Genomic DNA, 17451 nt, shown 5'->3' with positions numbered 1-17451 from the left:
GTATTTGAATTGCCATTTCTCCAAAGAAGATATACAAATGAAAAGATGTTCATTAGTCCTTAGGGAAATGCAAGCCAAAACCACAATAAGACACCATTCTACACTTAGCAGAATGGTTGTAATAAAATAGACACTGAAAGTGATGACAAAGATGTGGAAAAACTGGAAATATCACACATTGTCAGTGGGAATGCAAAATGAAGCAGCCACTTTGAGAAATAGTTTATGGGTTCCTGAAGAAGTTAAACATAGGTTACTATATGAACCAGCAACTCCACCCCAGGCATATACATAAGAGAACTGAAAACATGTGTTAATAGAAAGACCTGTACCCAAATGTTCATACTAACATTATTCATAATAGCCCCAAAGTCCAAGCAACCCAAATGTACCTCAACTGATGAATAAACAAAATGTGGTGTCTGCATTCAACAGAATTTTATTCAGCTTCAAAAAGTCATGAAATACTGACACATTATAATATGGATGAACCTTCAAAGCATGTCCTAAGGAAAGAAAGAGAGGCAGAAGAACATATATTCTATGACTGCATTTATATGCAATGGCAAGAGTCAGAGCTTCATAGAGATGAAATGTCACTGACCATTCACAAAGAGGAACAAGGGCACTCCAAATAAAAGGAACAATGTTAGCAAAGATGCAGAGGTGTGAAACTACTATGGCATCTTTGAAATAATGTGGTTGCCATGCAGCCTGAGCATAGGATAAAGAACTGTGGTAGAGTAAGTGAGGTAAGTAGATTGAGCCAGATTTTTAAAGAACTTGAATACCTTGAACTTTATTCAATGAGAAGTCCTCTTGGCTTTTATAGCGCTGTCTTATGCCTCTTCTAAACCTCTTGCATTATTTATTTTTGTAACTACGGATAAATTTGTCTCACTTAATAGACTGGGAGACCCCTAAAGAGAGCATGCCTTAGCTCTTTCTGGCTTTGCAGAGCCTAGTGCAAAATGTGAGGTACATAGAATGTGCCCACTAGGATTTTGTTGACTTTGAATTACTAAAATAAATTCAGTTAAGGCCACAGCAGTCCACATATACTTTGGTGATTTATAGGCTACCAAAAATTATCTGCATATATGACAATAAATTTCCTTACTGTTACCTACCTTCTCTTTCATCAACCACTCATACTATAAACAAACTACATTTTGGCTAATTGAACATAATAAAAAAAAAAAAGAAAGAAAGAAACCTTACCAAGAACACAATTAACATTTTGTATGTTTTATGTATTGTATGCTGTATTCTTACAATAAAGTAAGCTAAAGAAAATGTTATTAAGAAAATCATAAGAGAAAATAAAAAAAGAACTTTAAAAAAACTGTAAATCAAAGTTTGGATCCCAGTGAAATGTCAAAATCTGAATAGTCAGAGCAATTGTAATGAGTGGCAGATTTTGGTGAATGGGTAGAGAACTATTTGTTCTTTAATAATCAAAATACTTAGAGAAATATCAGAGACTTTCATTTTAAACCACAAGAATAAAAGGAGATTGAAGTTAAACACTGGAAAATATTTTTAATAGATATTCAGCTTATATGAAATAGTTCATCTGAGAAAACCTTGGAATATTTATTGTGGGAGCCAGCGGTGGCTAAGAACAGATTAGAAAACTATCTGTAGAGATAGAATTAGATATTTTTTTCTAACCAACTCTGGGACCTTGGGGCCTTTTACAAACCTACTTTTCTATAAACCTTTGTTAGGAAGGCCAGAGAGTGGGAATGCCCTGTTGGGGAAGTGTGTGGGGAGGCTTACCACTGTGCTTTTCACAAGGCAGTTTCAAACTCTTTCCCCACGTGGGAGCTACTGCAGTAAAGCTTGCAAGGTCAGCAATACAGTTAAAACATTTGGTAATTTTTCAAACAGTATGATTAGGAATCTTGTAGCTAAGAATCCTGATTTCATTTGACGTTCACTAGTCAGTTCAAGATTCTGAAACTTGGCTCCACATATCAGAGCGTGAGACACTACGGAGAACACACATGTTCAGGAAATAATTGGAGTGCCCTTTATGAAGTACAAACATGGGATAGTTATGACTGCTTTCTGTGGCTGGCTGGACTTTAGAAATGAAGGAAGTCGGGCGCCTGGGTGGCTCAGTCGGTTAAGCGACTGCCTTCGGCTCAGGTCATGATCCTAGGGTCCTGGGATCGAGTCCCGCATCAGGCTCTCTGCTCTGTGGGACGCCTGCTTCTCCCTCTCCCACTCCCCCTGCTTGTGTTCCCTCTCTTGCTGTGTCTGTCAAATAAATAAATAAAATCTTAAAAAAAAAAAAGAAATGAAGACAGTCATATTTAATTTCAGGACTTAATAGATTAGGATGCTTGAAGGACAATGGGTACAGTTAAAATTGTTGAATATTGATTCATTATTAATATCATTTAAAGTCTGAATCTTATGATGTATACTACTGTTAAATCTCATATAACAGTTGTTGTTTGGCAAACATCACAAGGCACACCCTTTCTGCCACAAGGTCAGAGAGTTGCAGAGACTGGTTATGAGCCTCATAAAACAATGGATTACTCCTGTATAAATAAGCAACATGTTACTGATATAGGGACAATATCAGAGTCGGAGCCCTGGTGGGGAGATGGCCTAGAGATTAAGTGGGGAAGATAAGAGAGCAGTTTTAACTTCTGTGGTAACTCTAAGGGTAGGCAGTACAAGGTTCCCTGGGGTGAGGGGAGTACTTTCCAAAGACCCAAAGAGAGAAAACTTACACATAAATTCTACTCTTTCAGAATCAGACCTCAACCTCTGAGAGGTGTAGGTCAGCTAGATGAAGAGAATGGAACTTAAACTGAGCACATGTAATAATATCACAATAGGAGCTAAGGCAGCGGCAACAAAGTAGGTGCCTGTTAGGTAGGTCCTGTTGTGGATGCAAAAAATACCCAGAAGACACATTCCCTCTCCACCAGGCAGTCACAACCAGGTTGAGGAGGAAATTATAAACACATAAAAGGGTAAAATAACTGAAGACAGAAGATAGGCAGGAAGTAATTGTAAAATAATAAAGACATATATTAATCTCAGCCTGCCAACAAAATATGTAATCTTGGGTAATTCGCCTAACTCAAAAAATATTTGTGAAATGAATAATCTTTTCAGAATCATGATTTCTTCAGCCAAAGTTACTTTTCAGATACAAAAAATCTTTTTTCAGAGCTACTCGACAAAACTGTGATATAGACAAAAAATGTCACATGCAGGGTTATTATAATTTTTCCAGCATTGAGGTATCATTGGCAAATACCAAATTGTAATATACTTAAGGTATAAAATGTGATGATTTACGTATACGTTGTGAAATGATGACAATTAGGCAAATTAACACTTCCATCACCTCACATAGTTACGATTTTGTTTTTGTGATGGGAACAATTAAGATAAACTTACCCACCAAATTTCAAGCATAAAAGAAAATATTATTAACTACATTCATCATATTATACATTATATCCCGGAACTTATTCACCTTATAACTGAAAGTCTGTAGCCTCTGACCAATATCTGTCCATTTCCCTCTGCCAGTAGCCCCTGGCAACCACTGTTCTATTCTCTGCTTTTGAGCTCAACTTTTTTAGATTCCAAATATAGGTGAGATCACACAGTATTTATCTTTCTGTATCCGGCTTACTTCACTTAGCATAATGTCCTCTGGGTTCATCCATGTTGTTGGAAGTGGCAGGATTTCCCTCTGGTATTATGTGTGTGTATACATTACATTGTATACATACAAGAAATATATACAGATACACATACACTGTATATACATACACAATGGAATATTACTTCTACCACATTTTCTTTATCCCTTTATCCACTGACAGATACTTAAATGGTTCCATATCTCGGCTATTATAATTAACACTGCATTAAACGTGAGAGTATAAATATCTCTTTGAGATACTGATTTCATTTCTTTGGCCATATACCCAGAAGTGGAATAACTAGATCGCATAGTTTTTGAGGGACCACCGCACTATTTTCCATAATGGCTGTACCACTTTACATTCTTACCAACCCAGTGTACAAAGGTTCCCTTTTCTCCATATCCTCACCAATACTTGTTATCTCATCTTTTTGATAAAAGCCATTCTAACAGGGATGAGGTGATAGCTCGTTGTAGTTTTATTTTGCATTTCGTTGACGACTTAGTGACATCATTTTCATATATCTGCTTGCCATTCCTACATCTTCTTTGAAAAAAGTCTATTCAACCTCTTTGCCCATCACCCATTGAACCCATTACCCCCCTCCCCCCCGCCCACGTCCCTCCCCTCTAGTAACCATTAGTTTGTTCTCTATGGTTAAGAGTCTATTTTCTGGTTTGCCTCTCATTCCCCACCCCCATACCCAGGTTCATCGGTTTTGTTCCTTAAATTCCACATGTAAGTGAAATCATAGGGTATTGTCTTTCTCTGACTTATTTTGCTTAGCATAATGCTCTCTAGCTCCATCCATATTGCTGCAGATTTCATTCATTTTTATGGCTGAGTAATATTCCATTTTACACACACACACACACACACCTTTTTTTATTCATTCATCAGTCAATGGACACTTGCATTTTTCCATAATGTGGCTACTGTTGATAATGCTGTTATAAACATCAGAGTGCATATATCCCTTCACATCTATATTTTTGTATCCTTTGGGTAAATAACCTAGTAGTGCAATTGCTAGGTCATAGGGTAGTTCTATTTTTGACTTTTTGAGGAGCCTCCATACTGTACTCCAGAGTGACTGCACCAGTCTGCATTCCCAACAAAAGTGTAGGAGGGTTCCCCTTTTTCTCCCCAGCCTCGCCAATACCTGTTATTTCCTACGTTGTTAATTTTAGCCATTCTGAGAGGTGTGAGATGATATCTCACTGTAGTTTTGATTTGTACTTCCCAGATGATGAATAATGTTGAGCATCTTTTCATGTGTCTGTGGGCCATCTGTATATCTTCTTGGAAAAATGTCTATTTATGTCTTCTGTCCATTTCTTAACTGGATTTATTGGTTTTTGGGTGTTGAGGTTCATAAGTTCTTTATATATTTTGGATATTAACTCTTTATCAGATATGTCATTTGCAAATATCTTCTCCCATTACAAAGGTTGCCTATTAGTTTTGTTGATTGTTTCCTTTGTTGTGCAGAAGGTTTTCATCTTGATGAAGTCCCAATAGTTTATTTTTGCTTTTGTTTCCCTTGCCTCTGGAGACATGTCTAGTAAGAAGTGGCTATGGCCAAGTCAAACAGGTTGCTGCCTGTGTTCTCTAGGATTTTTATAGTTTCCTGTCTCACATTTAAGTCTTTCAGCCATTTTGAATTTATTTTTGTGTATGGTGTAAGAAAGTTTCATTCTTCTGCATGTTGTTGTCCAGTTTTCCTAACACCTTTTGTTGAAGAGATTTTTTTCCATTGGATATTCTTACCTGCTTTGTCAAAGATTAGTTGACTATATAGTTGTGGGTTCATTTCTGGGTTTTCTATTCCATTCCACTAATCAATGTATCTGTTTTTGTGACAGTACCAAACCGTTTTGATTATTACAACTTTGAATTGTGATGCCTCCAGCTTTGTTTTTCTTTTTCAAGGTTGCTTTGGCTATCTGGGGTCTTTTGTGGTTCCATACAAATTTTAGGATTGTTTGTTCCAGCTTGGTCTTTGCCCAGTTTTTATTTATTTATTATTTTATAATAATTATTATTTTTTTGCTTTGGAATTGTATAAGTTCCTTGCAAATATGCAAATATTTTCTCTCATTCCAGAAAAGACTGCCTTTTCATTTTGTTGATGATTTCCTTTGCTATGTAGAAGCAATTTGATGTAGCCCACTTACTGATTTTTTTGTTTCCTGTGCTTTTAGTGTCATATCAAAAAAAATCACTGCCAAGACCAATGTCAAGGAGCTTTTTTCCAACATTTTCTTCTAGGAGTTTTATAGTTTCAGGTCTTATGTTTAGATATTTAATCCATTTTGAGCTAATATTTGAATATGGTGTAAGATAAGGGCCAAATTTTATTCTTTTCCATGCGGATATTCAGTTTTCCAACAATTTATTGAAGACTACCCTTTCCCCACCACATAGCCTTGGTGTTCTTGTCAAACTGTATTTGTGTGAGCTTATTTCTGGTCTCTCTATTCTGTTCTATTAGTACATGTTTCTTTTTATGCCAATACCGTACAGTTTGATTACTCATAGCTTTGTAACAGTTGGAAATCAGGAAATGTGATGCCTTCAGCTTCATTCTTCATAAGATTGCTTTGGCTATTTGAGGTCTTTTGTGTTCCCACATCAATTTTAGGATTTTTCTATGAAAAAAGTATGAAGGAACAAATTATCTTTTTTTAATTTTTTATTATATTTTATGTTTTATTTTATTTTTTTAAAGATTTTATTGATTTATTTGACAGAGACAGAGATAGCGAGAGCAGGAACACAAGCAGGGGGAGTGGGAGAGGGAGAAGAAGGCTTCCCGCTGAGCAGGGAGCCCGATGTGGGGCTTGATCCCAGGACGCTGGGATCATGACCTGAGCCGAAGGCAGACGCTTAACAACTGAGCCACCCAGGCGCCCCTATTTTTTTTTTTTTTAAGATTTTATTTATTTTTTGACAGAGAGAGAGACAGTGAGAGAGGGAACATAAGCAGCGGGAGTGGGAAAGGAAGAAGCAGGCTTCCCGCTGATCAGGGAGCCCGATGTGGGGCTCCATCCCAGGACCCTGGGATCATGACCTGAGCCGAAGGCAGACACTTAACCCACTGAGCCACTCAGGTGCCCCCGAAGGAACAAATTATCTTAAGATGTAACAAACATAACCTTCTTTGCAGATAGCATTTACTTATAACAATAGTTGCATTTTAGCAGTTTGCAATCAAATGACTTTCTTGTTAGAGTGTACCCCTTTCTCCTTATTCCAGCAATTGTTTGTTTGGTTTTGGTACTTGTATTTTTAAAACAATGTTATTGAGATATATTTTACATATCATAAAATCCACATTTTCAAGTCTACAGTTCAGTGATTTTTAGTAACTTTACCAGTGGTCTAGCTATTACCATAAATCAGTTTCAGAACATTTTCATTCCACCAAATAAGGTCCCTCAGGGCATTTACATTAATCTCTGACCCTCCCTGGTCCCCCAGCCCCAGCCCCAGACAATCACAACTCAACTTGCTATTTCTTTAAATTTGCCTTTTCTGGACTTTTCATATAAATGGAATCATACAATACATGGTTTTTTGAGTCTTCATTCTGACTTTATAGAAAAAAACTAGAGATTTTCCTTTGGCCTTTAAGAAAATCACACATTTAAAGAAATACATTGCCTTTCAAAAAGACCATTACAATAAATAGGATTTAACAACTAAAAACCTAAAAATATTAATTCTGTTCTCTATTTAAATTCTAAAATTAAAAAAATTCTGAAAGTAATAAATATAGTGCTAGGAACATGAAAGGATCATTTATCTACTTTACATGTTGAAACAGATAGTAAGATGGCTATCCCTGAAACTTCAAATTCTTTTAACATCTCAAACGTTACCTGTAATAGAACCTTTCCTTTTTGTTTTTGAGCATGGATATGTAACTTCCCCTTCCAGGAAAATTTTTAAGTGGCCTACTTCTTAACATACTAGTTAATGTTTACAGTTTTTCTTCCTCAGTATCTTTAAAAGGAATAAGAATATCAGGTACACTGAAAGGAGCTCGAATGTTCCAGCCTTGCTTAAGGGATGCACTTGTCCAATAACCTCCTAATTTCTGTGAGTGCCTCTAACCCGCCAAACTTGTACACTGTACTTAACACTGTGGAGGACAGGCATGGACTCCTTTGAAGCGGGCATGCCAGATCAGAAATTATGCTTTTCAGTCTACCGTGAATTTTAGTAACACACACATCTTAATTACAAAAAAGCTTCTTCTTTTTCTTTCTTTCTTTTTTTTTTTTTTTAAGAGAAGGAGAGAGAAGGTAGGGCGAGGGGGGAGAGAGAGAATTCTGAGCAGGCTCCACGCCTAGCACAGAGCCTGATGTGGGGCTGGATCTCACAATCCTGAGATCATGACCTGTGCTGAAATCAAGAGTCGGATGCTCAACCAACTGAGCCACACAGGCTCTCCTACAAAAAAGAATTCTTGGGTGCCTGGGTGGCTCAGTCGGTTAAGCATCTGCTTTCAGCTCAGGTCATGATCCCAGTGTCCTGGGGTTGAGTCCTGCATCGGGCTTCCTGCTCCGCGGGGAGCCTGCTTCTCCTTCTCCCACTCCCCCTGCTTGTGTTCCCTCTCTCGCTGTGTCTCTGTCAAGTAAATAAATAGAATCTTAAAAAAAAAAAAAAAGAATTCTTAACAGTATTTTAGTAACTGCTGCTGTGAGTTTTAGAAAGCTAATGCTTTTACTGAATTAAGTATTTCTGTCTTTGGCTTAGAATTCAGTATAAAATAGAGCATTCCACTGAACTCTAACAAAATCAAGAGATACTTATCCTTAAGCTTTTTTCATTAAATTACTCCAATTGTGAGAGATTCTATGAGGATCAGAAAAATGATTGTTGTTTATATGATTATATCCTCAATGTCAATTTTTGACAATTGTAGAAATATAGAAAAAAATGATATTCATCTGAATAAATAATGTTCCAAGACAGAAATCAGCCAATAAGCAGTGATATCCAGCTCTTCTCTTGACTCACAAAACATTACATTTTATGTGTGTTACTCTCTCTGCTTTTATTTTTGCTGCCACCATCTGAAGACTAGAAAATAATGAACACATGCTGCTAACAATTCATATTTCTACTACATCTTAAGAAGAAATGAGACTATACAGAAGAATTGAAACAAAGAAGAAAAAGACCAAAGTGAGACAACCTGGGGAAAAATACTGAATAAGGCCTCAACTCTAAACATTCAAAGTTATCAAAGCATACTGTTAGCCAAAAATCGCTCCTCAAAAGCCTGAGAAATCAGCCTTAACCTGCTGTTTAAAAATCACAGGACACTTCACCATTCTGGAAATCTCAGTACCAAAGGTTCTTTCTTGGTTGTTAACTGATACAGTAACTCTGCTGAAAACCAAACAATGAAGTATAAATGTGGCGCACTGATTTTAAAGTGCAAACAGAATGATTTTTTTTGTTTTGTAAAGTAAACCAAACTCACCAGGTCATAGGTCAAACAAGAATAGATTTTGCTGAATTTTTTTTTTTCTATTTTTCAAAGAGCAACTGAAAAATAAAAGATCAATACTAGGAAAAGCCCAGCTAAATGCTTCTTGACAACTCCTCAAAGTTCGTAAACCAAAGTAAATCTTGTATTAGGGGCACCTGGGTGGCTCAGTTGGTTAAGCATCTGCCTTCAGTTCAGGTCATGATCCCAGGGTCCTGGGATCGAGCCCCACGTTGGGCTCTCTGCTCAGCGGGGAGTCCACTTCTCCCTCTCCCTCTGTGCTCTCCCTCTCTCAAATAAATAAATAAAATCTTTTTAAAAAACTTGTATTGGATAATGGGCGTACAGTAATATATTTAATACACATTGCCAATCTTACTGTTTTAAGACTGGTGCCACTAATGAACTGTTAAGGAAAAAAGTAGAAACACACACACACTTTTAATTTATTTAAAATTTATGAACTAACCAATAACTTGTTCTGGAAAGTAACCGCAAATGGAAACCACCTCATAAGTTCATTTTTGAAATGAAAATTGGCATAATATTCATTCTATTACTTCAAAGATACATAAAAGATTTAAAGTTTATTTTCAGTTAAATTTATTTTAATTATCTCCACCTGTCTTTTGACAATTTGTCTCACAATCTATTAAGAGGTATGTAAAAAGTAAAATCTCTGCATGGACACTATAGATTATGGATAGAGACGAGAACTTGGATGAGTCACTAGTGCATGACGGTGAGCAGCAAGGTTTCTATCTAAATCTTTAAGGTTGCCAAGTGTGAAGGAGTCAGTCTTCAAGGCCGTACTTTATGAACTTAGAAAGTGTATTAAAAAATTCGTAAATATTAATGCACATTTGTTTCAACTGGAGATATGCTGACCAGTGGAACAAAGAGTTGCCAGAGCAACATTAGCTGTGCCTTCTCTCCATAATCGCACTTTTTTTTTTTTTAAAGATTTTGAGAGTGAGCGAGCGAGTGAGTGAGAGAGAGAGAACCAGCAGGGGGAGTGGCAGGGGGAGAGGGAGAAGCAGGCTTCCCGCGGAGCAGGGAGTCTGATGCGGGGCTGGATCCCAGGACCCTGGGACCATGACCTGAGCAGAAGGCAGACGCTTAACGACCGAGCCACCCAGGCGCCCCCTCTCACTTCTTGGTTTGTATCTCAGAAATACAAATTCATTCTCCAAACAGGAAGCTCTTTTCTTGTTACCTTTAGGAGGAACAAACTTTTTTTTTTTTTCCCTTTCATTTTCTGACTGGATGAATAAAAATAATGATATAAACAACTAAAATTTGCATTTTTCTTTTCATTGTTTCACATAGAGTGTTCCTGGCATAATTCTCTGCCAAGTAATTTGGGAAGATAACATCTACACTAGCTCTTGTCACCCAGCCACTTGACCCTGATATTTAAACTAGAGAAGAAAAGTTTAAAAAGGCCCAATGTTTCTATCTGTGTCCATTATTCTTTTTCGGAACTTTCCTCCCTGCCCGAGGCCAGTTCCTCCAAGGATGACAGCCTTGCCCCTCAGTGGTGAGGGCTGTGCACTGCACATGCCACCCCCCTGCCCGCTTCGGCACAGCGGCCCACCAGGGGCACAGCGGCCCACCAGGGGCACAGCCTGCCTTCCTGGTTTCCGAATTCCCTCCAGATGCCTTGTTCCATGACCTCCCAGCTTATAAATCAGCTTCTTTCCCTCCATGGACTCTGCCTGTTACGCCCACAAACCTGCCTACATTTCAGTCATTATTATAATACCCCAAATGGAGTCAAACAAACAAGCAAAGCAACCCCACTCCTTTCTGGACCGAGTCCACCCCTGGAAGCAATAGCCTGTTCTCCGCCCTCCCTCAAAGCACGGGCTTGTGGGCCCGCCCCATCTCGGAGGCTGGCAGTTGGTAGTGGATCGGCTGCGTGGCCTTCTCGCTAGTCTCCCACCAGCACCCTCAACCTTCTCCTTCCACAGGAGCTTCTCTGAAGTCCACGTGTGCTTAGGTCATTTGCCGCCTTAGATTCCTTCAATCACATTGTCATTTTCAAGAGAAAATCCAAACTCTTTAGTATGGGGGATAGTTTTTCACGATCTGATCTATTCAGCTCAGTCTCTTAGCCTGCCTCTAAACTCGCCTACGTTCTCAACTCCAGGCATCCCGAACCCACGGCTGCACCTGCAGTTCTCCAAGCTGTCCTCCCCACCCTGTGTGCCCCGGCACCTGCCTTTTTTCTTCCAGGAGCACCCTTATCTCGATTCCGCTGCCCAGGAAACTTCTACTTATTCTACTAGCGCTAGTTCACAAGGCATCCTCTTTCTGAAACCTCTCTGACCTTCCTCACCCAACGTGGTCTCTACCCTTCCTCTGGCCTCACACAGCACCCTGTGCCCTGTTTGGAAGCTCTTTAAGAGCACCTGAATCTTAGGACTTTTTCACCAGCCCATTTCCCACTGCTTGGACCATGATGGGCACCTGGTGTATGTGTGCTTAATAATCATATCAATTTTTATTCACTTTTCCTCTGTCTCCCCAAGTGCAGGACTTGTCTCTCATTGTCTGAATTGCCAGCACCAAGCAAGTAAATGCCACAAACTAGATCTCCGTAAAGATTAACAACTGTTGAAGGAACCAACAGTATAACTTCCTCCAAACTCTCCTTGTCGCATTGATCCTGCAGGTGATAAAAGATTGTTTTGCCTAATATACCGACTTATCATGGTTCCCATCACCTACCCCACTTAGCTGAAACTTTCACTGGCTTCCTAGTACCTGTAGGATGAAGCCCAGGTCCCTTGCTTGGTTCTTTTGCATAGAAATGCACTTTCCTTGACCTTCACACACTCTCTCCTCCTTCACATCTCAGCTTAGGCTTTCCCTGCCTACTCAAACTAAAATTGTCTCTGTGTGAGTCTGTGACATTAACCTGATTTAATTTCTTAATATTCCCACTTATTAGAGCTGAAATGATCTTCATAAGCTTTTTTTTCCTGAGTGTTTTCTTATTGCCCCCTTCACTAAAATATAAGGTCCATAAACACAGGGCCCTGGTTGGCTTTGTTCAATGCTGTATCCCCTGTCTGACTTGGCCCCACTCCGTTTTCCCAGCCTTACCTCCAACCAATTCCCCACATGACACCTGTTTGCTATTTCCCAAATACTTCCTGATGGGACCTTCTTTTTCTTCCTATTTAAATTCTCTTCATCGGGCGCCTGGGTGGCTCAGTCGGTTAAACGACTGCCTTCAGCTCAGGCCATGATCCCGGAGTCCTGGGATCGAGTCCCACATCGGGCTCCCGGCTCAGCGGGGAGCCTGCTTCTCCCTCTGACCCTATCCCCTCTCATGCTGTTTCTCTCTCTCTCTCTCTCTCAAATAAATAAATAAATAAAATCTTTAAAAAAAAATAAATTCTCTTCATCTTTTACAGAAATTCCCTCTTTCATAATGCAATCCGAAGTGGTACGCTCTTAACTGTATTATTTATCTGTTTAATGTCATAAATATCTTTCAATTTTCTAGAGCTCTCTGTCTTGTAATGGATGTAAGAAATAGGTTTTAAGTTATAACAAAAGATTACAAATTCTTAAAAGGAAAAATTCTATATGCTAGGAGTTAATAAGATTCAGACCCATCTCACCTATTTTAAGAAAACTGGAGGCCTTCTTCAAGTACACCAAAGAGGTTTGCTTTCAGGCATAATTTGCAACATAATAGCTAAAAGGCTATATTCCAAATTTGTTAGTGACAGTTGGTCCTAGTAACAACTCGGAAGTTTATTTTAATTGCAAATAATATTGGCCACTGAACATACTATGAAAAGGAAACCAAAAAGTAACTCTTGCAACTTTTAACTCTGGGCCTAGCATAGTCCAATTGGCTAGATAATTTGTCTAAAATACAAACAAAAAAATAAATGTAAATAAAATATAACAAACCACAAACACTTCTAGTGATAAGAACTTTTAGTCAAAAACATGTGGGCCTAAACATCAGAGCAGACAATACAACATATAACATGTAAACAAAAGAAACATGCCAACCTGGATACCAACTTTGAGACATTAGCATCCTCTGCTGAATTCATGTCATCCCAGCAGGGTTTTCTACGACTTAGCCGCAGGCTGACCTGAGGAACGCCATCACATAGCTCTGGTTGTGGAACTCTGTGGGCCTGAATAGATCCCTCACTCCTGGATTTGGGGATCTAGAAAATAAAATTTAAAAGACAGAGAAAGAGAGATTTTAAAAATCTTTCAAATTACGTTATTGAAGATGATTTATTCTGATTTATTAGTAACCTATTAATAATATTCTAGAAAAATATAAATCTAGTACAGAATTTAAAATACTTAAAAAAACTGTCAAATGGCAAGGGGCACAGGGAAGGGGAGAAACCAATACTTCCAAGGGGAACTTTCAAACCATACACAGCCCACGTCCCTCTCCTGGATTCTCATACAAATCTTCCCCAGGCTCACCCGCCCTCCCCACCGCTGCCCTGCCAGAATAACATTCTGTGTAATGACAGATTATGACAGTATATCTGACTGGCAACTCGGAGTGAGGGAAAGAAGAAATAGGAAAAAGGCAGGGGGAAAAAAAGGGCTGAGAACCACTGAAATGAAGGATGCCAATGTCAGAAAGGCATCCAGAAATATTTACTACTATCAAGCAAAATACACACCAGTTCGCTAATAGTTTCTGTTGTAATCTTCTTTTATAGGGCAAAGTGTGGCCTAATACATTTTTAACTAAGGAAATATCTAGGAAAAAAACCCACCTTTTTAGTTCTTTTATATCTCTGGAAGCATGGGCCACAGAGTGCCAAATGAACACTGGTGTATTGACGTCTCTTATCAGAAGTTATGTGCTCCTCCCAATCCCAGAAATACCCTCATGCTTTTATATTAGATCAGAAAGAATGTGAATACAACCCATGTCCTTATTCTAAAATTGTATAAAAATCATGTGAGAGTTTCAGGTAAGATTGAAACCCTTAGATCAATTGTATTTATGATACTGGAAGCTTTTTCTCATCTCTAAGCTTTCTTATGCTTGTCCTTCAACTGGAATGTCATCTGTTCATCACTGGCTACTCACCAACTGCCTAAGACCAAACCAAATCTTAACTTCCTTTGAGGTTGAGATAAGAATCCACTGCCCACAGAGCTTCTCTAATTAACCTCAGGTCTTTTTTTTTTTTTTTTTAAGATTTTATTTATTTATTTGACAAAGAGAGACACAGCAAGAGAGGGAACACAAACAGAGGGAGTGGGAGAGGGAGAAACAGGCTTCCCACTGACCAGGGAGCCTGATGCGGGGCTCAATCCAGGACCCTGGGATCATGACCTGAGCTGAAGGCAGACGCTTAACGACTGAGCCACCCAGGCGCCCCTTAACCTCAGGTCTTAATAACCTTTCCCAACTTTGAATTCCTATAATACACCACCACAAAATCTACACTTGATTTCATGTCATCTGATACCTTCACCTTAGATGTTTTATATTTCTAGGTTATATGGCTTCAACCAGATGCCTGGAGACAGAGATTATAGTCTCATGCTCTTCCTCTTTTTCCCCTCCCCCGATCCCTCTCTTCATCTTACGTATATTATTATTTTTAACGTTTGAGCCACCAAGTTTAGCAAAGTTTTGAACCCATTAACACTTATTGTCAGACAATACAGTCTTCAACTACAAGATATTCCCAAGACAGTGACTGACAAAGAAACTAGGATAACAGGCAATTAAAAAAAATAATACAGGGATAATTATAAACATAAATATTTAATAAAGTCATACCTCTATGAGGATTACATAAAAATAACATTTGAAAATAATTTAGCAAATAGTTATATTTAACACAGAGCAAAGTAAACACTCAGTAAAAATTAGCTTTTATTAACATTGTTGTTATGTGAAATTTGCCCAAATCTGATGATTACTAATAAATTGTTCCAATGCATTTCTCTGTAGAACTTTTATAAGATCATGAAAAGCAAGGAAAATGGGCAAAATTTTTTTTTAAATTATGAACTATAGTTCATTGAGATATTTGCCAAGATTACTTATGAAAGAAATATTAGGGGCGCCTGGGTGGCTCAGTCAGTTGAGTGTCCAACTCTTGATTTTGGCTGGGGTCATAATCTCAGAGTCCTGGGATCGAGCCTGGCATCGGGCTCCAGGCTCAGCGAGAAGTCTGCTGAGATTCCCTCTCTCCCTCTCTCTCTGCCCCTCCCCCCGCTTGTGCTCACTCTTTCTCTACCTTTCTAGAATAAATCTTTTTTAAAAAAGAAATATTTAGATAAACAGCAAGAGAACATCTGAAAAGTACAAATATATACTATTTATATATTTCATAAAGGGGCTCCTTTTGCATGTGGTTATTTTTCATAAGAGTAGGCAAGAAAAATAAACACACTGAAAAAGCAATAAGATTTCAAACTAGTTAGCTAAAAAAAATCTCATACCCAGACTTAATTCTCTCAATATTAAAACAAATACAAGAGCAGTTGTTTGGCAACATTTCATGGTGTTAAAAGGTTCAGTGATAATTTGGGGGTTCTAAATTCAATTGTTTACACAGAGGAGAAATAGTCTAAGGTAAAAAGGCAATATGCAACTGATTCCATTTTGTCAGTTTATATTAAAATAGACTACATAATGCAAATCACTTAAAACTCAGATACCAGAAACTACATCAGCAACATTATCAAAGTATATTTTTGTGATGATTTAATCTCTACAGAAATAAAATAGACATGACTATCATTAATCATGAACTTCAAAATATAAACTCATAATTAATATATACCAAAGTAGTACAAAGAACTGAATTTGTGCAGAACATGAAAATACCACATGAAGTTTGAGAGAACAAAATTGTTAGAAAAAAATAGCTCAGTAACTGTAAGACTACTAGAACTATAGTGCATACACACACACACACACACATATATATATATACATACCTATATATTTTAAAAGGAATGCATGTTTTTAAAGGGGATTAACAGTCTTGAACATATACCTTGAGGACTGTACATTTTCATTACAGAAATGACTGTAGGAAAAATAGAGTGATAAAATTTTAAAACCTGCTACCTTACTGATGTTATTAATTTTAGTACAAATGTATGAACTTTGAGAAAAGGAAAGAGATCACTTTCTTTGCCTTAGCTGGAATTGAGATTTTTAGAAACACATGATTTGAGCCTTGGTCTTATTGGGTAGGTAGAAGGGATAGTTTTATTTTTACGCTCTGGGTATCCATCTCAGATTGTGTAAAGTTCAGTGGCTGACTTTGAGATGGTACTCAAGGCTCCTTTCATCATAACTCTCTAAGGAGGAATAGGACCTCAGTCATCCAAGGCCAAGGATACAAGGAGACATGTTATTACAATGTAGCTTAAAGCAGTGGTTCTTACCAGGAGTCAGTTTTGTCTGGAGACATTCTTGGTTGTCATGCTGGGGGTGAGGGTATGTGGTATTGGAGTCTAGTGAGTAGAGGCTAGGATTGTGACTAAACATCTTACAATGCACAGGACAACCTGCCATGAAAAAGAGTTATCTGGCCCAAAATGTTAGCAGAGCTGGAGCTGAGAAACCCTGCTTCAGGGAACATAAGAAGAAACCTGTATTGATGCAACTCCTCTCTTTATATACTTTTCTTCTGGTTCCACCCTCCCTTTTTTGTCAATTGGCATGTTAAGATGTAATGCGCCCAGATAGGTTTAGCAGAAATGGGCCAAGGAGGTCACCTAGACCTGCTCTGTCTAATCAAGGGCTGTTCCTGATTCCATGAGGTTCAGCCAAGCTCTGGGGGGCAGGGACTCCAAATAGGACTAAAAGCCTTACTCTGATAATGGAGCTAATGTGCTTGGAGAGACCCACCTGCAGCCTCCCTCATGATGTGTGGCTGCAGTAGGCAAACAACCAATGGTCTGGGATGCCAACACGGGTTGCCAGCTTTCTCTTTCCACCGGAGATACCCATTTTTCACACCACATTTTGCTGCTCTATTTTTGTGATTTCTCCATGATAACTTCTGTTCTTGAAGGTGAAAGCTATAAACACCCCCAAACCATCTATAGAAAACATTTTGCTCAGAAGAATCTGCCATTGACTGAGCTAAGGATCCATGCACATGCTGTGTGATTTATGTGTACCACTGAAATACTAAGAATCCCAGGGATTGTAAAAAGAGCACATTCCATGAATGTATTTGCAGGCGCGGAACAGACTAACACAAGGAATTTGAGCTG

General features: G+C 38.4%; 1 protein-coding gene across 3 annotated transcripts in view; it reads right to left on the bottom strand.

Moving 5' to 3' along the window:
- The window catches only part of FAM13A (family with sequence similarity 13 member A), a 351884-nt gene that overhangs the window by 116121 nt on the left and 218312 nt on the right, over positions 1-17451 (bottom strand). For all 3 annotated transcript variants that reach the window (XM_035004519.1, XM_035004518.1, XM_035004520.1), the window contains exon 7: positions 13228-13391. In XM_035004519.1, coding sequence (XP_034860410.1) covers positions 13228-13391 — 164 coding nt within the window. The remainder of the gene's footprint in view (positions 1-13227; positions 13392-17451) is intronic.

The sequence above is a fragment of the Mirounga leonina genome, unplaced genomic scaffold (genome assembly GCF_011800145.1).
Source record: "Mirounga leonina isolate KUSES-001 unplaced genomic scaffold, KU_Mleo_1.0 Mir_129, whole genome shotgun sequence".
Classification (NCBI taxonomy): domain Eukaryota; kingdom Metazoa; phylum Chordata; class Mammalia; order Carnivora; family Phocidae; genus Mirounga; species Mirounga leonina.
The sequence above is the reverse complement of the archived record's forward strand: the minus strand, read 5'-3'. Positions and strand labels throughout refer to the sequence as shown.